This window comes from Balaenoptera ricei, chromosome 8 (assembly GCF_028023285.1).
Source record: "Balaenoptera ricei isolate mBalRic1 chromosome 8, mBalRic1.hap2, whole genome shotgun sequence".
Classification (NCBI taxonomy): Eukaryota; Metazoa; Chordata; class Mammalia; order Artiodactyla; family Balaenopteridae; genus Balaenoptera; species Balaenoptera ricei.
Window position 1 is genome coordinate 68745389 of NC_082646.1, and position 25366 is coordinate 68770754.

At 47.1% G+C, this 25366-nt stretch overlaps 1 protein-coding gene across 3 annotated transcripts in view; it reads right to left on the reverse strand.

The window, feature by feature from the left end:
- The window catches only part of GALNT18 (polypeptide N-acetylgalactosaminyltransferase 18), a 339857-nt gene that overhangs the window by 21735 nt on the left and 292756 nt on the right, over positions 1 to 25366 (reverse strand). For all 3 annotated transcript variants that reach the window (XM_059931141.1, XM_059931140.1, XM_059931139.1), the window contains exon 9: positions 23840 to 23935. In XM_059931141.1, coding sequence (XP_059787124.1) covers positions 23840 to 23935 — 96 coding nt within the window. The remainder of the gene's footprint in view (positions 1 to 23839; positions 23936 to 25366) is intronic.

The window sequence follows — 25366 nt, forward strand, 5'->3', positions numbered from 1 at the left end:
CCAAGTAGGAGCTTCTGGCCCCGCTGCAGACAGGGCGGGTTGATTTAAGGGTTTGCTTACTGGTCATTAACCCCTCGACACAGAGGTTACCGTGCTGAGGGCTGCAGGGCACTGATGCTAAACCAGGAACGAAGGGGAGTCATTTCCAAAATGATCTTACATTCACTAACCACAGGACCAGGTACCTATAGGGAATGGAAACATTTGGACATTTGTAAACTGTGGAAAGCAAGGTCCCTAGCTCAGAAACCCCCTCCCCTTGTGAGCCCACTTCCCTGGGGAGGGGCAACAGGTGAGGCTAAGCACACAAAACCCCCAGGTTTGTAACTGGCACTCAGCCCCTAGACAGCAGGCCACTCAGTTTAATTCAGCAAACACTCCTTGGTGCCGTCTAGGGTGTGGGCCTGGGCGGGCACTGGGGAGCAGAGAGGGGCCAGGCACGGCCTCCCTTGGGAGCTCTCAGCCTGGAGGGGAGACAGCCATGCTGAACAGGGCAGAGAGGACAGCCTCCTGGCCAGGCTTAGCACAGACTAGGAGCAGGTGAAGTGCTGGGGGCCAGAGCTGGAGTGATGAACGCTACACGCAGCTGGTCAGTGAGTGACGAGTTTTGACAACAGCTTAGGAAGAGAGCAGTTTGTCCAGATAACTGACCAGGACAAGGGACCTCTGGCAGAGGGAACAGGATAAGCAAAGTCACAGAGGCTCGGCACCGCACTGCCATTTGGGAAAAGAGAGTGCCGACGCGGGGTGGCGAGGTGAGGCTGGGGAAGCAGCTTGGGGGCCGCAGAGTCTGGACAGCACCCTGCAGGCTGTGGGGAGCTGTGACTTCAGATTAATGGGCCCTCCACTTGCTAGCACATCTGAGGGATTCTCAGAGTCTTCTGAGACGTTCAACATTCACGGGGCTTGGAAGTGAGCTGGGATTAGAGGTGACTCAGGCCGCTCGGCAGGCCTGTCTGGAAGAGTTCAGTTGTGAGCCTGCAGGGCAGCTGGGAGAAGAGTAGAGCTTTGGACTGAGGTGTGGTCTCTGAACCTAAGACCGAATAGAAAAGGCTAAGCTAGGTCCTCCCACTGTGCACCTGAACCAGGCAGTGGGGGAAGCAGCGTGGGCACTGTTGCCAGGCTCAGAAAGTCTGCCTTCGATTCCCAGCTGTCTGTGTGTTTTCCTGTTTCATTCCGGACTTTGTGCCTGCAGCACAGGTGTCACCTCTGTACCACTACCTATGGGGCTGTGTGCAGCCCAGCCAGCCCCATCAGCAATCCTAATCCCCCACCTTGCGCTCTTTGCTCCTCCTGTGTTTGCTGGTATCTCCTGGGCCCAGTGCATCCTTATGAGCCCCTCGGCTTCAGGAGAGAGCCAGGTGACAGGGGTCACCCTGGGCTTCTGCATGGAAACCAGTGAGAAACCAGAGACGAACTAGAAAAGACGGCTGCAGGATTCTTGATGCTGAGAGTTTTATTTGCTTTCTTATAACAGCACCTTGCCTCACCCTGGTCAGATGGGTAGGCCTGATCCACAGGCTGGCCAATCAGAGTAACCCATTGCCTTGGCCCAGGGTTGGTTTCAGGACAGGCATATGACCCAGGCTGGGCCAATAAAAGTCCCCCCTGGATTTCCTGTTTGTAGGGTCAAACTGGACGGCTCTAAGTCCAGAGTTACCTGCTGCCTTTTTTCCTGAGGTAAATCACAGAAGACCCTTCCCCTGTTAGTACAGGAGAGACAAAGTTTACACATAAAAGGAACCAGAGTCAAATGGTGGTGTGAGAGAGAGAGAGCGTAACGAAAGTGTCATTGAAGCCCCTGGATCCAGCCCTGCCTGAAGCCAGAACAGACATGAATTTGTCAGTTACATGAGATGATAAAATTTCTTTTGCATTTAAGTTGGATTGAGTTGCGTTTCTGTGACTTGCAACCAAGAGTCTTGGCTAATACAGAAGATACAGGAGACCTTTCTAGATTACCAAAGGGGATGAGGCAAAAGGATCATGGAGTCATATAGCCCAGTGGTCCTTAGGCACAGGGTGAATGTAGATATCATGTGTGTATAAGGTTTATTCTTTCTTATAATAAAGCAAGTCATTTGTTTTATTAATAAAGTACTGAAGTTTGTGAATGTCTGACTTTTTTTTTTTACACAATAAGGAAATATCTCACTCATTTGCATGCCAGTATGCTTTCTTCAGGGGGTGAGAAGCTAGTGAGCCTGGAGGTTCACACAGCCCTAGTAAGTCCCTGGGAGTGGGCTGAGTATCTGAACATTATCAATCATGTGGGTATAAGTGGAGAAGTTGAGAGCTGCAGAGGGAGCTCAAGTTATGGGAAAGTAAGATCAGCATTGGTCCAGGATAAGACAATGAACAGGTGCCCTGGACTGGGGTTGCTGGCTGAGCCCCTCATTTCCTGCAGCCTCTGGTGTCTGTCTTGAGGGAGCAGTGCTTGCCAACCGCCCCGGCCTGGACCTTAGCCTCGCATCCAGGTCCTGCTGCTGCCGTTCCTTCCTCATTCCCCCTGCTCTCAACCTGCACCCCACACCTGACACGGATGCCTGCCTGGGGAGCTCTCTCCAGCGGAGCCCTCTGACACGGATGGAGGCCGCAGATGAAGGCCACTCCAGGCAGAAACAGGCTGCCAAGGGCCGGAGCACAGAGGAGGCCCCATCAATAGCGATGGCCAGTGCGGTGGGTCAGGCCCCGGAGGCTGCAGACCTGGGTTGTCACGGAGAGGAAAGATGCGCGTGGGATGTGTGTTACCAGAACGAGGCGGGAGGGGGCAGAGCCAGGGACTGGGGCTGGCAGCTGTGAAGAGGCAGGACTGAGCCCGCAATGTCTGACAATGACCCATCTCCTCTGAGAATAGGGCTGGGCACCCAGTAGTCTGTATTCTGTGACTCTACCACCTGCCCATTGGCGAGAATAGGGCTGTTAAGGGGCCGAGAAGGCTCCCTCCTCCCAGGAATTTAAAACACGAAATGGGGCTTCCCTGGTGGCGCAGTGGTTGAGAATCTGCCTGCCATTGCAGGGGACACAGGTTCGAGCCCTGGTCTGGGAAGATCCCACATGCCTCGGAGCAACTGGGCCCGTGAACCACAATTACTGAGCCTGTGCGTCTGGAGCCTGTGCTCCGCAACGGGAGAGGCCGCGACAGTGAGAGGCCTGCGCACCGCTATGAGAAGTGGCCCCCGCTCGCCGCAACTAGAGAAAGCCCTCGCACAGAAACGAAGACCCAACACAGCCATAAATAAATAAATAAATAAATAAATAAATAAATAAATAAATAAATAAATAAAAAAAATTAGTTAAAACATGAAACAGAGAGACACAGAGATGAGGCAGTACTATAGCTAAGACACATTTAGGGCAACTGTCTAGAGAAGATCTGTGAACTTGTACTGCTGAGAGCTGCCCTGTTCCTGCCTTTCCCCAGGCAACCCTCCCTTCGAGTCTACAAATGAATCACCCCAGGGTTGCTCTAATAGCACCAACCCTTTGTTTTTAGCTTAAACTACCTGTATTTATTTTAGTTGTTGTTGTTGACGGGTGTTACTCCTTCCCATCAAGTCTAGTTGTCCAAGTACAAATACAGTTCTCTTGTTCATCTGTACATTCTCCATCTTCAGGAAAGCTCACGCACCTGCTATTTGCCTGCTGGTGCCATGTGTGCCCCTATTTTGGAAGGTGCTGCTCAAAACTCTTTATAGCTGTGTCTGCTCATCTACCACCACCTCCATCTACTCACTGACAAACGGCTAAGATGGAGCGCATCACATGCACCTAGGAAAATGTGCCCTGACATTCCTCTTTTCAAAACACAACGTCTGCGAACTCTGCATCTGCCTGTGACAGTCAATGCACGCTCCTTAACGTCTCTAACAGATTGATTCACTGCCCTGTCCTGTGAGGCCGCTCCTGTGCTTCCCTCCAGACCGAGCTCTGACACATCCCTGCATCATTAGTGTCAGACCTGGCCACGTGTCTTTAACCAATGGAACGTCAGTAGGAGAGACGGGTTGTCATTTCCAATCAGAAGCTTTAAGAGCAATCGTGACATCTGCCATGTCTCTTTTTGCTCTCTGCCTTTGGATTGGTAGCGTCCCAGAGGGGAGCTTCTCCTCTGGTCCCGGGAAAGGTGAAGCGACAGAGCTGCAGCTGAACTGTGATGACCATGTGGCACGAACAAGAAATAAGCAGTTCTTGGTTTAAGCCCCTGAGATTTGGGGATCATCAGCCTAAGCTGAATGATAAAGAAATCGATTCTAGATGAGGGGGTGTGTGCCAAACCCTAGAATGTGAGACCCTGACTTTGGGGCCAGAAAGTGGGTGGTGAGGAACCATCCCTGGAGGCTGGAAAGACGGTGATCTCTTTTATGCAGCAATGAAATATTTGGCAAAGCTGTTGCCTGCAATAAGTTGGTAGATAAAAGGTGGCAAATGAGCTTGTGCTTTCGATGTAGAGCACGCCTTTGTTACTGTTGGCTGTTTTTGACAAGCACTGCGAAAGGAAGATGAGGTCAAGGAAGACTTGGATATGTAGCGAGACCAAGAAATGTTTGTTACTGTAAGCCACTCAGATTTTGAGGTCATCTCTTCCTGGAGCATAACAAAGCCTGAACTGGTTGACACACCTATTTTGCTACGCTCCCTCACCAAACAATCACACACAAATAGAATCACAAAACGTGGCGCGTGCGCTTAAAGACAAGTAAAAGAGGCTTGCAAAATATATACCAGGAGGACTTGATCTAGAGGGGCAGGGGAAGGAGAATGATTCAAGGAAGACTGAGTCTGGATTCACGTCCCCAGTCTCATCATTCATTAGCTGTGTGACTGTAGACAATTTACTTGGCCATTCATTCTTTCAATTTATTCATCTGTAAAAGCAAGAGATAATAATGGTACCCACAGCATAGGGTTGATGGGGGACTACACGGACTTTGTTTTGGTTAATGTTAGCCGTTAGTCGTGCTCTTGTAATATCAGTCTCTCCCCATCAGATTCCAAGATCCCTGAGGGCCGGGACCATGCTTGTCTTGCTAACTATTGTCTCTGTTATCCAACTCAGTGCTTGGTATGAAACATATACTCAAAACATATTAGTTGATTAAATGAATGCATTACTAAACTATTCCAGGGACATTGAGCTCCAGCTCAGACATCCATCCAGCCTCCCTCCCTGGTGCCTGTTTCATATTCCTTACTCTAAGGGTCCTCTAAGCTTCTCTCTGCTTAGTTCTGGACCAGTACCTTGGACAACACCCTCCATGTAGCCTGGTAGATTAATATTTTGGGTAGAATAGGATTCTCTCTCCAGGATAAGATTCTCAATATTTGCCCCCAGGACACAGTCTAATTCTTACCTGGTCCCCATGAGCAATGAGGGGCTTAGTCCCTTGCTGGCATACCACAGCTGTTACCCTGCACTGAATTGAGAAGATCTTAGAATGTTCCCAGGGGAGTGTGTGTGTGTGTGTGTGTGTGTGTGTGTGTGTGTTTGTGTGTGTTTAACAGAGTTTTTAACATGTGGTCAATAGAGATCTGGACTCACCAGCAACCTCAGTGATCTGGAAGATGGAGGAAAGATCACGGTAATAAAAACGTATGGGTTAAGATCCAGCAGGGAGAAGTTAGCCCAGAAAAATGGACTTCCTGGGGATGAAATACTGGTATCTCATTTTAATCTGCAAATATAAATCTTTCTATTTCACCTGCTCTAACACCATCCCCCACTTCATCTCCCTCTTCTCTGGAAAGAGTATAACCTGATTTACTGGGAAAAAAGGTCCAGCTCATGTCTTTACTGGATGTCACAGACCTCGGACAGCAATGCAGACGGATTGCACTATGACTAGGAAACTGAGGCCATTCTTTTGGGGATTTCTCTTCTTGCCATCCCACAAGATAGGTACTCAGTAATTGTTTTTGCATGAATGAGTGAACAAATGAATAAGTGAATTAATGAAATAATACAAAGTGAACACAATAGGGCATTGTGATATATTATAAAAACAGTTACAGATTTTGCCCATCCTTGCACATGAACCACTTTGCAATGTGACTTTGTTACTCCTCCTTTAAAGATGGAGTCTATTTCTCTGCCTGGTGAGTTTGCGTTTGGCCGTGTAACTTCTTTGACCCCTGACAACATTTCCATAGCAAACGGGATGCAAGCAGAGACCCAAAAAACACTCATGCGGTTGCGCTTGCCCTTTCTTGCTGCTCTTAGAAACCCGTCACCACCATCATGTGAAGCAGCCTGGGATGATGACCCACACAGGGCCCAGAAGCTCCCTCACTTCAGCTGACAGTCAGCTCACCTCCAGAAGCTGACTCAACTAGCTGACCAGCAGTTGGCCACAGTTGCCCGATTGAGCCCAGCTGAGACCAGCAGAAGACAGGGCCAGCACAGTCCAGCCCAAATGGTCGACCCTCAGAATCTTGAGCTAAATAAATGGATGTGTCTTAAGCCACTAAATCTTGGGGCAGTTTGCTATGTGGCAAAAGTGTACTGATCCAGGTAGCTCATTTCACAGGTGTGTCAGGGATGCTGTTTTACTAACACACTTATTTAATCCTCAAAATAACCCGGCATAAGTGGGTGTATTATCATCTCCATTTTTAGGTGAGAAAACAGAATTAGAGGTAAATGAACAGACAGCAAGTGGCAGAGCTGGGAGCTGAACTCGGGTCACCTGGCTCCAAAGCCCAGCTCTCGACCACTATGATACACTGCTCTTTACTAAAGAAAGAAAGGAAGGTTCGATTCCACCCCTTTCCACCTGTGCCCCACTCCTGAAGCCCTCTTGCTGCTCTGCTTTTGCTCCACCATCCTACTCTTTCTTTTAAGGTCCAGGCGCAGCGCCTCCTCCAGGAAGGCTTCCCTGACCTCTCAAGGTCTCCAAGACCTGGCCCTCTTTTCCCCTTGGCATCTGGGACTCTGACCCCTTTTCCGTGGCAGGGCAGAGGCTCCATGGAGCTCTGCTGATCCTGGACTGAAAGCAGCGTGACGTGATGGGGACAGAGTTCTGCTGCCGTGGGGATGAGAGAGCTTTGGGAGTGGGTGCTTTGTCCTGAGCACAGAAGCTGGGGACCGAGGGTGACTGCAGTGGCTGCAGTAAAGGGGAGCTGGTTCCCCCAGTTTGATTCTGCCATCCCTTTCCTCCCACCCTCCCAGTTCCCATGGGGCCTAAGTGTGTACCTAAGGTTTAATCTGTGTTGTCTTTATGAGGCTCTCTCACCCTCTCTCACCCCCTGATATGCTCTGTGCTTCTTTTCCTGGTTGATCTTCCCTTGTTTGCCTCCCTCCTAAGCCTCACCTTGAGTCTTCTGAAAACACCTATCAAAATCCCAGTGTCTTTCAAAGACAGGGCCTTTGCCTGCGTGTATGGTTAGGTCCTTAAAGATGGCTGTTCTCTTGCTCTCTGTACATCCCCTGCTCGACCAGTCCCTGCTTCACTCACATGACTATCCAATCCTCTTAATTATAGGGCTTAATTAACCCCTGGAAACTGATGAGCGGACCTGACATCAATTTGCCCTATAAATGGTAGCCTTCTTCTCCTCTGAGTAGCGAAGACTGCTGCCATGTCCTGTTCACCATTTGCTACACACCCTGGGGTGTTGCTCCAGGACACTTTGCGTAAGATCCCCCTGCCCAATGAACCATTGATGTCTCTGTTGCTGTCTCTGGGTTTTTTCTTTGGGCTCAAGGCTGGGCAACTACAAGGCTTACAGGCCTGCAGGATGCAGTCCCACATTGTCCCTTCCAAAATAGCTCTTACTGGAGGATACCGCCACTCTTGTGTGCTTTTGAACCTGCTGATTCCCTCATCAGGGACATGAGATGGAGCTGACACTCTCTTCTCCCTGCGGCACTCCTTCCACCCTCAGCTCCTACATTCTGGTATAAAAGCATCTCCTCTTTAAGCATCAGATGTTAGACACCACCACGCTCTGCCGACTTTGTTCTCACCAGGCAGCCCACCGCATCCATCAAGGTCTTTGGCATCAGGCTCACAGCTTCCTCTACATCCCACCAGCAAGACTTCAGAGTCTCAATCAACGAATGACCCAACCTGCACCATGGCCTCAATTCCAGGGAGGGCCATTCACATCCAGACCCCAGCTCTCAGTGCCCGAACTGCTATATCCTTAAATCTTTATCTTGATTATGCCCTCTCTTACTTCCCAACTGCCTGCTCATCAAGCTAACTGAGACCTTCGGAATAATAACCTTTCCTGCCTTCCTCTCCCTCTTGGCCTCTCCAGGTCCCTAGAAAGGCTATATTCACATTCCTGCCGTCAACCCCTCGCCAGCACCTTCAAGTCTTTAATTCCTCATCCTTTTTGCCTTCGACACCCTGTAAACCCCACCTCTGCAGCCTCATACACCTTCTCCACACCCATTCCCTGGAGGTGGAGCTTTCTGTAACTCCAAGAAAAATCACAGAAGTGGGCAAGTTAGACCCATCACAAGCTCCTGGCTTTTACATCATGGGCGATAAAATGCTCCCATGGCATCAGCTGTCCTCATTTTCCAGGGATAGGTGCCAGGGTGAACCCTGACACCCTAGAAACCCCCAGGGGGGTTGAGAAGGTAAATACTGATCAGTCCATATCATGATCATCACTTAAAAGGCTTAAATTTTCCATGAATTTAGTCATTCCTGTATCCAACACATATTTAAGTACCTAGAATGCTCCAGGCAAACATTACTGAGTGACTTCTTAGTAGCCCAGGATGTTCTGAGGAGCTAAAGATACTGCAGAGACATAAATGTGTTCTGTAGCCCAGTTCTACAAGAATTAAGATCTTTTTCCTGCAGAAAAAAGAGTTATGAAATTTTCCTTTTAAGTGTGTCCTTCACCCAAGTCAACCTCCACTCCCACACATGTTCCTGCATTTCGTAGTGTATTTTTGAGCAAGAAAAAAAAAAAAAAAAGCTGTTTTGGTGATTGATTTAGAGAGCCCAGCTCTGCTGAAATTCCCAGTATATTAACACAGTGCTAACCTCAAGGATTCCACTTAAACTCGACGCTGGCAGGACTAACGTGCAGCAATGAATAGATTTCAGGAAAAGCAGCTGGGACAAAGGCAGTGTAGTGACAATGGAGTTAGTTGGGAAAATCAAATATAAGAATCCATTTCGGCCCATGATATATTCTGAACATGTCTACTTAGGCACTTTCTTGAAATAGACAAGCATATCCTTAAGCTTCCCTGATATAAACACAATTCAGACATCCCCACTCAATGCCACCAGCCATTCCCAAATCCCCAAGCCTATTTCTTTTTTTTTTTTTTTTAGATATTTTCTTTCTTTTTTTAAAAAAATAAATTTATTTATTTATTTTTGGCTGCATTGGGCCTTCGTTGCTGCATGTGGGCTTTCTCTAGTTGTGGCGAGCGGGGGCTACTCTTCATTGTGGTGCACGGGCTTCTCACTGCAGTGGCCTCTTTTGTTGTGGAGCACGGGCTCTAGGCACGCGGGCTTCAGTAGTTGTGGCACACGGGCTCAGCAGCTGTGGCTCGTGGGCTCTAGAGCACAGGCTCAGTAGTTGTGGTGCACGACGGGATTAATTGCTCCACGGCATTTGGGATCTTCCCGGACCAGGGCTCGAACCCCTGTCCCCTGCATTGGCAGGCAGATTCTTAACCACTGTGCCACCAGGGAAGTCCCAAGCCTATTTCTTATACTCCTTCTTTGTCACACTCTTAGCTAGGGCTGGTAACACCTCCTCCAGGGGACCTTTGGAAATGCGCGGGGGATGCTTTGGTTCCACATCAGCGTTGATGGTGGTCAGGATCCGGGGATGCTAAACATCCTGCAGTGAGTAGGATGGTCCCACAGGATGAAGAACTGCCCTACCCGAAATGCCACTGACACCCTCCTTAGAAACAGCAGCAAGGAGCGGCCCACTTCTTAATGGCTGGCGCTTTGTGCAAAGGGCTGCAGAGCACTCATATAGACTCTGGGGAAACCTCCCCACTTCCTGCTCCAAATGGATGAAAGAAAGAGGGAGTGTCTTTGGACAGGTGGGGAACTGTACCTGTCTGTTCAGGAGCAGTCTCTCTCCTGAGATGAGATGCTTGTGACTTACATTCTGTCATTGGCTTGCTGTTCTCATCCCGGGCTCTCCTGGATGCAGTTGTGCCAAACCAGCTTGAGTGGGGGAGTGAGTTACAGAAAGCTCTGGGGGCGGGGGGGAGGGGAGGGTGTTAGTACAGCCCTGCCAATAGGACAACCCTTAGGGTCTGAGAGTCTCTCTTGCATGGGGCTGGGGTCACACGGAAAGGCAGGCCAGCTCTGTGTGTCAGCAAGAGTTGGTGGCAGGAGAAGCCCCCGCTCCTGTCCAACCTGTACCCATAGCAACTGGTCCCCATCGAGAAAAGTGACAAGGATCTGGCTTCCATCCCAGTGGGGGAGGGCACATCTCTCAAGCTCCCATCCCTGGGTCTCCATGAAAAGATACTAGGTCTAAAAGAAGAAGTACAGATCCTATCTTGACTAATAATAACTCATACTACCAATAAAAGTAACAGCAATGATGATGTATTAATTGAGGACGGACTGTGTGCCATGCATACAGGAGAGCATCCTACGTATTTCTCCATTTAACCCTCACAAAACCTCTACCTGATAGAGTCTATCAGATAGGTGAGTTTAACTCCAGTTTACAGATGAAGGGTCAGGCTTCTGGGTTAAGGCTGGTAAGCGGCAAGGCCAGTGTGTCTGGGCAGGCTGCTAGGAGTTCGTGTTATGAAGACTACCTTCATTCACTAAAAAGTCTTTATGAACAACTTTATGAACACATCCATTTGCTAACCAGAGGTGCACTGAACCCTACTCTGTGCTAGGCAGTGTGCTAGGCACCAGGGATACACTGGAGAACAAAGCAAAGTGCCTGCCCTCAAGGAGCTTACGATGCAGTGGTGGAGAGAGACCACTAACAAGTACACCAATTCACGTATATATCCATCAACTGTGATGACAATTACATTTATACAGACAGCTATCCCTCAGTATCTGTGGGGAATTGGTTCCAGGACCCCCGCGGATACCAAAATCCACGGATGCTCAAGTCCCTTATATAAAATGGCACAGTACAGTTGGAGCATCCTCGGGGTCCGCATCCTACGGGGAGAGGGTCGTCCCAGTTCCTCAGGGCAAAGCAGGAGCTCCACAGGCAAGGGCATGCGCAGAGAGCCCTCATGAGTCAAGAGAGCTGACTCGCCTGTGTTCCATGGCCTGGCCCACGGTGGGTGGGAGGGACAGAGTTGACTGGGTAGTATTTTCAATTCTCCTTCAGCCCAGTCTCTGGACCCTGCCGTAAGTCCTTTCAGGGAGGAGACTGCAAATTAAACTCGGTTTTCCTTTAGATCCCAAGAAGAAGAACATGCCTGGTGGTTGGCTAGATCGGCTACTCCCTCCCTGTATTCTCACCGCAGCCTTTATTCATCCAGCAAGTGTGCCCTGAACATCTCTTCGGTGCCAAGCCTTCATCACGCCACACAGTGGGGGCTTATTGTCCTGTCTCTGTCCAGAGAACTTCCTGAGAGTGGAGGCCACATATCTAATGAAACCAGGGAGGCAGTCCTGAGTCACGGCTCGGAGCGTGGGTTCCCAGTTAGGCAACCGGGGTTTCAAGCCAGGTGCTACCTCTTGGTAATCATGTGAGCAGTTTCTCCCCTGTACAAATGGGGTAATAGCAGTACCTACTTCCCAGGGCTCTTGAGGGTTTTAACGGAGATTATACACACAAAGCATTTAGAAAAATGCCTAGAAACAGTAAGCAATAAATGTAAGCTGTCGTTGGCATTATCTTTAGGCAGCCTAGCAACCTCCCCAAAACTGTTGAGAGATTGCCCTAATTAGAATAAGAAGCCAACGTTACTGAGCCCCATTCCATGCCAGGCTTGGTGCCAGGCACACAGGAGTTTGTTACTTGATTTAAATCTCAGCACCCACCCCCGCTTTCCTGATCAGGAAGCTGAGGCTCAGGGAGGTGAAGTGACTTGTAAGAGACCACAAAGCCAAGTGGGGTTCCAAATTCAGCTCCTTGGATGCTGGCTCAGTGACCCATCCCTAAGGCCCGAGGCCTGAGAGGCAAAGCTCTCCAAGAACGGCAGGTGAGTGCTGGGAAGCTCAGCCTCTGTCTGGGTCGTGAGCTGGAACCGGTTTCCTCATCGCTGGCCCACTGCGGGGCCACTAATGACCGCTCCTTCCCAGCCTGTGGGAGCTTAATAAAAGTCACACAAAACTCACTGTTTTCAACACTGGTTGTGGAGTTTGGACACGAAGTGAGGAACATATCGTGTGGAGTGAATAACAAATCAAGTGGGCTCCTGGTTTTTTTTTTAGCACTGGAGCTGCGGGAGCAGCCCAGGGTTCAGCATCGCTTGGGGAAAGAGGAGGTCACCACTGCAGCACGGACACCTGTGTGCCTGTGTCCCGGGCTGAGCTGACGTGTCAGGGCCACGGCTCTGCTCGGTGTGCAACTACTGAGAGGGAAATGGCAATGGGGTACTTTCCTAAAGCAGGGTGAGACCAGCTCCAGGCAGATACTCACGGGCGGGCCCAGTGGGTGTCTGTGATGGAGACGGAGCCCTGTGATGGTCACCTGGGCCACGCCCTGTGGAGGAGCCAGATCTAAGGGAGGCGGTGCTGAGATTATATGGATTATAACTGGCGTTAGAAAGACTGTGTCACTGGCTGCAATCACACATGTGCTATGGGCAGAACTGGGCCTAGATCCCAGCCTCCCCTGACCCCAAGCTTGTGAGGGCATCAGTCACTGCTCTGGGCCCTCTGGAGCAAAAGCTACCCCCTCAAACAAGCAGCCTGCACTGCGAAAGTGAGAGGGCCGAGGGGAGGAGCTGAGGGATGGCTGTCCAGAGGATGTGCAAGAAGCAGGGCGTCCCAGGGCTAGACGCTGCATCACCCCAGAGGCCCCACTCACTCTGTATCCCACAGCAATGGTGGCCCCTGGAAACGTGTGAGGCTACAGCTCAGAGGCTAATAAATAGAGACCCACCATATGACCCAGCAATTCCACTTTCGGGTATTTATCAAAAAAGTAAAAGTAAAAACACTAATTAGAAAAGATAGAACACACCACAATGTTCATAACAGCACTATTTACAATTGCCAAGATATGGAAGCAATGTACGTGCCCATCAACAGATGAATGGATAAAGAAGATGCGGCATATATATATATACACACACACACATACACACACAAACATATGTATATAATATATATATTTTATACACATACATTATACACACACACACACACACACAAAATGGAATATTACTCAACCATAAAAAAGAATGAAATTTTGCCATTTGCAGCAACATGGATGGACCTGCAGGGTATTATGCTGAGATAAGTCAGACAAAGACAAATACTGTGTGCTATCACTTATAGGTGGAATCTAAAAAAATAATACAAACTAGTGAATATAACATAAAGAAACAGACTCACAGATATAAAGAACAAACTAGTGGTTACCAGTGGGGAGAGGGATGGGGGAAGGGGCAATATAGGGGTAGGGGATTAAGAAGTATAAACTATTAGGCATAAAATAAGCTACAGGGATATATTGTACAACATGGGGAATATAACCAATATTTTATAATAACTATAAATGAAGTATAACCTTTAAAAATTGTGAATTGCTATATTGTACACCTGTAACATATAATATTGTACAGCAACAATACTTCAATTTAAAATAAAGAATTGTGAAGGATCTGAGACTTCATCCTACTAAAAAGCTAACCTAACAGATGCTGGTAGAAAATACAAGATTCTTGGGTCAGAGACAAGGGACTATTTTGCTCTGTATCTTACCATAGTCAATCTCTACTTTAGTGGAAGAGTTAACAATTTATAGAATTACAAAAAAAAATGATCAAATTAGCATTCGGAAGCTCTAAGAAATATAAAATAAAATATTAAATGCAGAGGATGTATTAAGAAAATTAAGAGATCCAAATAACCCTATTTGGATTAGTTCCCGAATAATGCAGAGCTGGAGGTGGCCAGCCAGAGCTTCAGGACAGGATAAGGCTCCCCCAAGACCGTAATCCAGTCAGGGCCCTAAACTAACAGTCCTCAGCTGATGCCTGGGCAATAAAACCACACATGAGGATCCAAGAAACAAACTCAGGGAAGTTTTTCAAAACCTCACAACCACTTGGTGCCTGGCATTCTCATTTCTTTATAGATAAAAATCGCAGAGAAGTGAAGAAGTCTGCCAAAGGTCGCAGAGAAGTGGCTGGCGATTTAAATTCTTGTCCCACAAAGTAAAACTTTTTCAACTGTCTCTCAGATGTTACTTGAAAGTTCTGGGGGTGCAAGCACACTCCATGAAGGGCCTCTAATGCCGCATGCATTGGCCTTGGGAGCATTGCCAACCAGGCCAGGGGTGATGGCTTTATCATGACCCCACATGGGAATGGCAGTTTCTAGAGAGTGATTAGCAGACAGAGAAATAAGCTAGTTTTCTCACTCATTTCTCTCTCTCTCTCTCTCTGCATGTGTGTGTATATGCATGGAGAGCCAAGTGAGAAAAAAATGAAGAAATTCTAGAAATTCCAAAAAGCAAAGGCAACAAATTCCATCTACCATTCCACACTTCTCTTAAACACATTGCCTGATCTAACAGGGAATTCATCTCCGGGATAAATAGAAGACTTCTTTCAACTCAATTCTAATGTTTATACCTTGAGTCAAAAAGCACTTCCTGAAGCATAAACGTGGCAGCTTCAGTATTTCAAAAACTTTAGAAAGAATTTAAGTTCCTTTCATCTTCCTTCTTCTACAGCCAAAAATTTACCTTCCTGTGGAAAAAGCACTTTTTTCCCCCTGTGTCTTTTACAGTCTAGAAGATTCAGGCAGAAAGAATGGGAGAGGTCTCCAGACCTTTTCTTGTCCCGTTTCTCCTCTGATGGCCTAATGAGAAAGTGGCTTGGGGCCGTAGGTTGCACCGTATAAACGGTAATTTCTAAGTGTCCGACTCCCTCTCTAGATCGGGGCTCTTCCAGGTCAGGGACCTGGGTAAAGCTGTCTCTGCCTCTCACAGTTCTTGGCCTAACATAATACTCAATGCATGTTTGTTGAATGAGCAAATGAAGGAATGAGTGAGTGAATGAGTGATCAATTGAATAAACAGAGCCTGTGGGGAGACCCCATTGTTGCATTTTTCCCAGCAGAAGAAATTTTCCAGGCTGTTACACTAATTAGGGCTAATATTCTCAGTTATTTTGAGGATTGCTTGAAATTTGCTGCTAATTTAAATAAAATGGTTACGTTTACTCATTAACCAATTAGCAATGCTTCAGCAACTTCACCTCACTAATTTGATTAGTTACACTAGGCTTTCTCCTACCCAAGGCCTTCTCTGAGACCCGGGAATATCACAATGCTATCAGAGTGAACTTTTTAAACAACGTTTAAGCAGAATCTCTCAAAGCGTTGAAACACAGATGTGAACCCCGCCCCTCTTCCTCGTCCAAGCTGCCTTTGGGTCTCTGATGTCTTTGGGCCCCACTATAAGTTGCTCTACAATGCCACTCTATCACTAGACCAAATTTGTTCTTCAAGGGAAATGAAACTTTCCAAAATATGAGGACTTCCTGAAAGACAACCTAGCATGTGTTTGATGAATGAATGAATGAAACTGGAGGAGAAAATGGAACACAAAATACAGGCATCCTTCCTAGCCCTGTCTTGGCCAGTAGATTGTGCTGTGACCCCAGGCAAGTAGTTCACATCCCCAGTTGCCATTTTCTTGTTTTCTTATTTGTCAGAGGAGGAAGTGATTTAGAAAATACCTAAGTTTGTGTGGCAGAGACAAGGCTTCCTGGGCACCCAGAAAACCCTAACTTCTAGTGAGGCAGGGCCATGTGATAGCTCTGGTGAATCGAATGTGACAGGAAGTGATGTGAGGCACTTTTCGTCTGAGGCACAGAAGTCAGGTTTCTAGTCACACTTTTCCTCTTTGGGGGTGTTGGGGGTTGAATTGTGTATCTCAAAAACTCATATGTTGAAGTCCTAACGTCTAGTACCTCAGAATGCGACCGTATTTGGAAATAAGTATAATAAATAATTACACTGCAGATGTAATTATTTAAGTTAGGATGAGGTCATTCTGGAGTGGTGGCCCCTAATCCAATATGACTGGCATCCTCATAAAAAGGGGGAATTTGGACACAGACAAGCACACAGGGAGAACACCATGTGATGATGGAGTTATGCTGCCGCAAGCCAAGGAACTACCAGAAGCTAAGGAGAGAGGCCTGGGACTGATCCTTTCCTAGCGCCTTCGGAGAGAGCATGGCCCCTGCCAACATCTTGGTCTTGGACTTCTAGCCTTCAGAACTGTGAGATGATAAATTTCTGTTCTCTAAGCCACCCAGTCTGCACTCCTTTGTTATGGCTGCTCTAGGAATTAATTGGAGGGAAAGGCCACGTGCTTCGACTGTGAATCCACAAGGGTACCCAAGTCACTAAGGGCCTGCAGAGTCACCCCACCTTTAGCTAACTTTGTGAAAAGACTAAGAGAACTACCTAAAACCTGGAAATAAGGCAAAAAAGGATGGGAAGTTACCTATCCTTTCAATATCATAACTGGAGCATCGTCTAACAAGCCCACCCAAGAGTATGTAATTTTCCAAGAGAATATACCTGTGTTTGACTTTGTTATTTACCTTTTGATTAGTACCCAGACACTATGAAGTTAAACGTTAACTTCTAGATTCCTGTCTGGGTAGAAAAGATCACATTAAAGGCTATGATTGTATTTCCCTGTAGAACATTAACTACTTTTGTATCTAATCTATAATCTTATTCTAACACTCTTTTTTCGAAAATGCTTACAGATACTGAGTTCCTCAAATATTTTCAGTACCTGCTTACTGTTTCCCTTATTAATGAGTTAAATACGTTTTTATCCCTTGTTCATTTTAATTTGTTTAATGTTTAATGTAAAATGTTTTACTTTTTTTTTTAATAAATTTTATTTATTTATGTATATATGTATGTATGTATTGGCTGCGTTGGGTCTTTCCTGCTGCGCGCGGGCTTTCTCTAGTTGAGGTCAGTAGTTGTGGTGCGCGGGCTCAGTAGTTGTGGCTTGCGGGCTCTAGAGCACAGGCTCAGTAGTTGTGGCGCACGGGCTCAGTTGCTCCGCGGCATGTGGGATCCTCCCCGACCAGGGCTCGAACCCGCGTCTCCTGCATTGGCAGGCGGATTCTTAACCACTGCGCCATCAGGGAAGCCCTGTTTTACTTTCTTGAATTGACAAAATTAACTTGTTTGGTTAATGCCAGTGAGGTGTGGGGATTGATTATTACCTGGCTGATATAGGTTCTCTCTGGTTTTAAAACCCCAAATGAAAAAACCTTAGAATTTGGAAGAAGGAAACAACGAAGGGAAGTTCATCCTCAAAGTCGGCAGGATGAACTTGGCCAGGTCGCAGTCCTGCCTTCTTGTCCTCCTCCTCCCTCACCATTCTTGCCTGGCTGAAATCCAAGGCATGCAGCTCAACTGTGGCCACATACATAATTCCCGAGAAAGAGAAGAGTTCAAGCCCTGGCTGGGTTGAAGACTGAGGATGAAATAATACAGAAAAGTCTGTCTCCAGCACTAGAATGGCAACTTCGTGAGGGCAGTGACTTCCATATGGCTCATCACTGTCTCTCAAGGCCAAGAGCAGTATCTGGCATATTATGGACTCTCATTCGTTAAAGAGAAATTTAAAAAGGTAATGAATTAAAAAGTCATAGAACTTCAGGGTGGGAGTGCCCTTAGGGATTTCTCAGCTTAAGCATCCACATGACATAGGAACCCTGCACAATGCCCCTGGAGCCCACCAAACATGGCTTGGACACCTCTGATGATGGAGAGGTCACCATTGCCTGAACCAATGACTGGGAAAAGTTTCCTTTATACTCAGTCAAAAAATCTGTGTCCTTATAAGTTTGGAAGTTTCATGTCTCTCTTAAATCTGCTCCTCTCCAGGCTAAACAATTCCCATTCGTAAGGACATGGTCTTGAATCTCTTTACCAATCTGGTAATAATTATCCAATATTTACTAAGCAATGACTGTGTACCAGGTTTGTTGTCTAAGTGTTTTATGTGCATCAATTTATTTAATTCTTATAACAACCCTAAAAGGTAGAAACTACTATAATCTCTACTTTATAGGTTATGAAATTGACACAAAGAAGTTATGACACCTATGCAGGGAACCGGGTTAGTAAGTGGTAGGGCTGGGATTTGAACCCAGGTAGTCTGGTTCTTGACCACTCTATACCTCATCATTTGCCTTTCAACGTTTTTATGCTTCCTATCAAGTGTGATGCTTGGGGAGGAACACGTGAGGTTTCATAACAGAGCCCAGAAAGACTGTCACCTCGGGCAGGTCTCTGTTCCCCAGACAACAATGTGAGGTGCCACATCCCTCCTCTGGAGTTGTACAGTGCACAACCTGCATAACTGGATGTGGCAGTCCCGTCTGTGAACTTCCCTGGGTTCTCCTTGACCTCTGTGGCCATGGTACCAAGAGATTTGCCGAGATCTGTTAGTAGGAGGGGAAAATGTTCCTGGAAATGCATATTGAGCACTTAATTTGGACCAAGTCTGGGAGATTCAGAGTATCCCTGAGGCCTGTATCTGTCCACAGTCCCCTTTTGAGATGTACCCTGACCTTGTACTAAGGTGATATCCCTGAGCTCCTCCTTTTCTCGTCTCTTCCATGAGCCAAAGAAATTCTTAAGGGCTACTGGATGCCTTTGGGAAGCCTTGAGAGCCAGAGGCCCTGCCTCCTCACCCATCGCTTACCCCTGTACCCATGTCCACCCCTAGTGGATGGATGAACTCCCGCCAAGGATACACAGCCCATCTCCAGGATGACCAGTTCTCCCCAGCTCTCCCAATTCACTGGGAAGGCCATACTCAACAAACTCCTGCCACAGCAGAGTACCTACACCTCTCTGTTCTGGGAAATGTGTGTGATTTGAGGCTGGTCTCAAGCCTCCTTACCTCTGGGCTGTGCACCTCAGCTGCAGGCCTGGTAGGAGAGGGCAACTGGGCCCAGTGTTCCATATACAGCCCACGTATACGAGGCTTCTGTGGGGAACGGGGAGGGGGACCCAAGTCTGCTTGCTGCAGCTCCACATCGAGAAGCTGATTTACAAAGCATCAAGGGAAGGCAACTCCCAGAATTCCTGGCAAGCACAGCACAAACTCACAGCTTCCCAGGCCAACTGAATTTCAGAACAAAAGAATTCGAGGTAAGCAGATTGTCACAGCTGGCAGAGCTGGGCCTGGAGATGGCCAGTCCAACTTCCTCGCTTACAGATAAGGATACAGACCCAGACAAACCTAATCAATGGTGCTAGAGATCAGAATTGTCATTACCTTTGTGTAGAGGTATTGACCAAGAGGCGCAGTGAGGACGCCCACTGGGATGATGAGTTTGATCTGGGTGGTGCCTGTACAGTGTCTACAAATGTGGAAACTCATTGAACTGTACACCTAAGATGTGTGTACTTTAGTGTAAAAGTACACCTCAGTAAAAGAATAAAACAAAATAAAGGCCCAGAGAGGGTTAAGGTGACATTGCAAATGTGTGGCAAGACCAGGCCTAGGACTCAGGCTTCCTGATGCCCCATTCACTGCCCTTGCCCCTACACCACTGCATTTTTGCTGCTATAGCAAAATGCTCTCGTAGTCTATGGGTCGGCTTTGACCAGAGCAGGAACCCACGGCACATGGCACATGAGGTCAAGGAAAGTCAGTCCAATGTGGGTTGGAGTTAGAAACTTGAGGGTATTTATACTGAGCAAGGCTCAATGAGCAGTAATAATAATAATATTATCATTATAGCAATACCAATAGCTAACATTTATCGAGCACTATTTAAATGTATTACATCCTTTCAACAACCGTTATGGTATATACCGTTATTAATCTATAATTTACAGATTAAAAAAATAGGCCCAAATCGAAAAACCTGCCCGAAGGTTCACAACTAGAAAGTTTCAGAGCTGACATCTGGACTCAGGCGAGCTGGCTCCAGAATCCACACTCCTAACAACACAGACTGCCCCATGTTGAATCACCTGCAGCTGGCAGACTGGCAGCCTCTGCTTGAACAGACAGCCATCATCCCGCGGAGGAAACACCTGACGCTTGGTCAGTGCTCTAGATAAGCACCAACCCTGCACACTTCCACACAGATTTGTTAAAAGAAAGTTTACCTGTTGTGTTCTTGATCGTAAGCATTACAAAGCAGAGAGGGAATTTACACAAAGACCGAACTACCTGTGACCTGGCCATCTTGACCCACACTCAAGAACAACTGAAGACTCAGGTGACTGGCTGCATTTATAATCAGAGAAATGCAAATTAAACCTACAATGTGATAGCACTATACAACCACCATAATGTCTAGAAGTTTAAAAAGACAGATAGTACCAAATACCGGCAAGACTGGGGAATAACTAGAACTCTAATATATGGCTGGTGGGAGTAAAAATTAATACAACTACTTTGGAAAACTGACAGTATTTTAGATGGCTCTGGCCGCCATAACAAAATGCCACAGGCTGGGCGGCTTGAACAATGGAAACTTATTTTCACACAGTTTTGGAGTCTGGAAGTGCAAGATCAAGGTGCTGGCATTTCGTTTCTTATGAGGGAGCTCTCTTCCTGGCTTGCAAACGACTGCCTCCTTCGTGTGTCCTCACGTGGCAGAGACAGGGAATGATGGAGCTCTCTGGTGGCTCTTCTTAGAAGGACACCAATCCTCTCAAATCAGGGCTCCACTTTATGACCTTATTTAACCTAATTACTTCCTTACACCGAATATAGTCAGGATTAGCACTTCAACACGTGAATTTTGGGGTGACACAATTTCAGTCAAGAGCATTCTGCTCTTGGCCCCATGAATTCCTTTCCTTCTCTCATTCAACATACATTCATTTCATCCCGACAGCCCAAAAGTCTTAACTCATTCCAGCATCAACTCGTCTAAAGTCCAAATATCATCTAAATATCATCTAAATCAGATATGTGTGAGACACAAGGTATGATTCATCCTGAGGCAAAATTTCTCTCCAGCTAAGAAACTGTGAAATCAGACAAGTTATGTGCCTTCAAAATGTGATGGCGGGACAGGCATAGGATAGATGATCGCATTCCAAGAGGGAGAAATTGGAAGGAAGAAAGGGTTGATGGGCCCCAAGCAAGCCCAAACCACAGCAAGGCAAACTCCACTTGATCTTAAGGCTCAAGAATAATCATCTTTTGTCTCGATACTCTGCCCTCCAGGCCCACTGGGGTGGCAGCATCACCCTCACGGCTCTGCAGGGCTGCCTGCCCCTTCAGCTCTCTGGAGTGGCCCCACCCAAGGTGCTTGCTGCTTTGGCCCTACCCCTCTGGTACTGGGCAGGGCCATCCTTGCCCACTGAAACCAGAGCAGCAGGCCCATCCTTTGAGGGAACAGCCTTACCCCTGGGCCTGTGGTGGCAGTGGCAGCCCTGATGGTCTCTGAATCACCTTCAGTATCATTCTTCCCTTTTCTTGAGGAATAGTGCCTGTTCACAACTGAATAGCTATATGGTCCCATCTTATAGAATCCAAGAAGTCCAATAGCGTTCCTTCACTCTGCCCCACTTTTTCTTTAGTTCAAACTGGCAGTGTCTCTGCTGGTATAAGCCCATCTCTACTGATGCCTTCTGCTGTGAGATGACTGATTAAGTCCATGAATCCCACCCACGATCTCTTAATCAAATGGTTGTTCAGTCACACTCTTGGTATTCTCTCCAGAAGAAGCTTTCTCATTTTTTTGCAAAATGGACAGGCTAAGAATTTCCCAAATCTTCAAGTTAAGGTTAAATGAGGTCATAAGGGTACAGCTCTGATCCAATTGGATTAGTGTCCTTTTAAGAAGAGACACCAGAGGGCTTGCTCATTCTCCCCCTGTCACGTGAGGACACAGCGAGGAGGCGACAATCTGCAAGCTAGAAAGAGAGCTCTCAGCAGAAACCAACTCAGCTGGCACTTTGATCTTGGACTTTCAGCCTCATAACTGTGAGAAAATAAATTTCTATGGTTTAAGCTACCCAGCCTATGGCATTCTATTATGGCAGCCCTAGCAGACTAATGTAGGTACTGTCTACAGAAAATGAACATATACTGGTTTGCAAGGCAGAAATAGAGACACAGATGTAGAGAACAAACATATGGACACCAAGGGTGGAAAGCTGGGGAGGGGGGTGGTGGTGGGATGAATTGGGAGATTGGGATTGACATATATACACTAATATGTATAAAATAGATAACTAATAAAAGAAAAGGAACATATGTCAACCCTATGACTCAGTGATTTGACTCCTAGGTATAAATCCAAAAGAAATTAGTACATATGTGCACCAAAAGACATGGACAAGATGTTCATAGCAACAGTATTCGTAATACTCCCAACCTGGCAATAGCCCAATTGTCCATCAACAGTAGACTATATAGTGAAAATGGTATATTCATAAGATGCAATACTACATAGTAACAAAAATGAGCAGATTACAACTACACGTAACAGTAAGGAAGTACTTTACAGATATGATGGAAGAAAGATGCCAACATGAGAAAGCATATACCCTATGATCCTATTTACATAAAATTCAAAATCAAGCAATAATGTTTTTTCTTGACCTGGGTGCTGTTTACATGAGTGTGTTTGTCCTGAAAATTCATTAATCCTGTACACTTATAATTTGTCTATTTTCTGTATATATGTTCTATGTCAATAAAAAGTTCACATAAAAATAGTCACTCATTCAAAAATGTCACACCATTGTAATAATGGAGAATGAGTTGCTGTACTGTGTGGTGTGAAGACAGTGCGATCTGCTGACCTGTGACTGGCCACTCAGTGATGTCACAGCAGCTTGGCCCACAGAAAGGACAAGGTGGTGGAGATCACAGTGGACAATTCCTGGGAAGTCTTGGCATAGTATACCGGGTACACACACATCGCAATATCCTTTAGCTGTGTGTTTAGGCAGGTAACAACTCTTTTAAGCACTAAATTGCAATTGCACAAATATACACATCTTCTATACTAAGATACCTTTTACAAATCATTGTACACTTCTGGAGGTAAGATAAGTAAACTCTGAAAATGTCAAGTCATAACAGGTCAGTCTATGGCACTCTTGGTCAAGGATTGCCCATTGTACTTTGTTGAATAAACCATTTCTCTTGCCAGTGTCTCAATATCCTCTTCAGATATCTGAAGCCTAGCCTATGAATGGAGAATTCTGGGGGGATAACTTACTTTCCTGGTAGCTTCCCTTCATTCTCCACCAGAAAGTCAGAGGAGCTAGCAAGGATCTCATGGCTATAAATTTTGGTCCCAGCTATGATCTACTAAAGGGCAGAGCCTGAGGCTGTGAAGTGGCACTCCGAAGGGACTCTGAGACATCAGCAAGCCTGGGGAACTTTGGGTTCCCTCCTGCTAGGGAAAGGCATGGCTGCCAGGGCCAGGGCTGTAATTTACGCACAGTCTCCCCAACGGAGGCAGGTGTTCCTCTTTAGAGATGTATCACCTTCCTTGTGCCCCACCCCAGGGGATCCTGGTGTCCCAGCATCTGCTCCTTCAGACTCCTTCCAGGCATGGCAGGTATGACTCTCTTTTTTGCTCATGAGGATACTTCTTAATGAAAAGCTCCCAAGACCTCTGGGCCCAGAGTAGCCATGACAGAGTTTAGCTTTTCCTTCCCCACACCAGACACACACGTGCACGGGGATCTCTCAGAGCACTCACCTGGGGTGTCATCCCGTGGCAGATGTACAAGATAGGAATATTCTCTGTGTCTGGACCCTGATCAAGACACAAATCAGTCTTCAGAGAGTTCTGCAGCTGAACACCAGAGGAGAGGCGGCCACACCAAAGAGAAAGGAACAGAGAAACAGATGCATTAAATCAGGAGAAGCAAGCATTCCACTGCGACAGGCTCTGCTTCCATAATCAATCCGAGGCCCCCTGAATACTATGGAAACCAACAAGCACCAGCCCAGCTTTTGCCTTGCATCAGGGTGCTGAGGGAAGACCAGCCTCCTCTGAAGGAGAAGCATTAGGATGCTGTTAAACAGCAAGCTGGGTTTGGGGAGCTGAGATAGTCTAGGTAAAAATAAAAGATATGCATGAACACACACGAGTTGGTACTAGATTTTTCACCCCCTCCTTTTGCACAAGGGTGGCATAATGGCCTTCAGAAGTCCGTGGATAGAAGTCTTTGTTCTTGAGGGTTGGGGGAAGTGGGCAACATGTCAGCTGTTTGGGGGCCTGGGATATCCTCTAGGACCAGGCCTTCTCTGCTTCCTGCAGATCCAGCAGTGGTTGGCCAGGCCCCAGCGGAGGCCCAGCTGATGAGGGTTCTCCAGAGTGGGAGGTCTGGTGGGAGAATAAGAGAGAAGGGGGCCAGAGTGGGAGCAGGAGAAGAGAGAGGTATCTCTTATCTTCACCTGCAAGCACATGGCAATCAACAGAACAAATGTATGGGTACCATGAACCAATGTCTTACCACGTCTAGGTAGGAAAGCCGATATTCAATGTCCCTTTCTGGCTTAAGCTCACTCTCAGCCTTCAGAAAGGGCAGCTTGTGGTCCACATGGTCTGGCTCCCATGCCATAGCTGAGTAGACCATGGCGGGCACCAACTCATAGCTTAGAATGAATTAACAATTGTCTTTCTTTTCTCCTCTCTCCTGATCCTTCTCTTTCTGGAATGTGACTATCTCATTATCCTCTTATTCTGTCCTAGGAGTCCAGATGAGAGACCAGACACTGTGGTCAGTGGGTGCTGGCCACTAGTATGGTGAGGCCATTTAGACTGGGTGTGGTGGATCTGTTGGGCATGTGCAAGCAGAGGAATCCAGTGGTGATCAAGGAGGAGATAAGGCAGGAGGCAGATAGATTTAGAGACAAGAGAGATCATCCTGCCCCCGCTGCGGTTTTAGTGGCTTCCCAGCTCGAGTGCTCATGTCCAGCTGTACTTTAGTTCCTAAGCCCATGAGAGAGTTTGTGGTATCTTTATCCATCTAAACTTGAGCTAGCTTCAATAGCTCTTTTTAGCAATCAAAGCACTCTGTTCACAACAGGAGGCTGGAGATCAGAATCCAGGGGAGACCAGGGCAATGGGCCACAGGTGGGTCATCTATCTGGGGAAGGCCAGAGGCAGACAGCAGCTAAGTTTTCGTAGTCCTGATGGACGTGGCAGGAGTGCAGTGAACCCAGTTAAGGGGTGCGAAACGGAACAGATAACCAGAGGCCCACGTGTGCTCTATGCGTC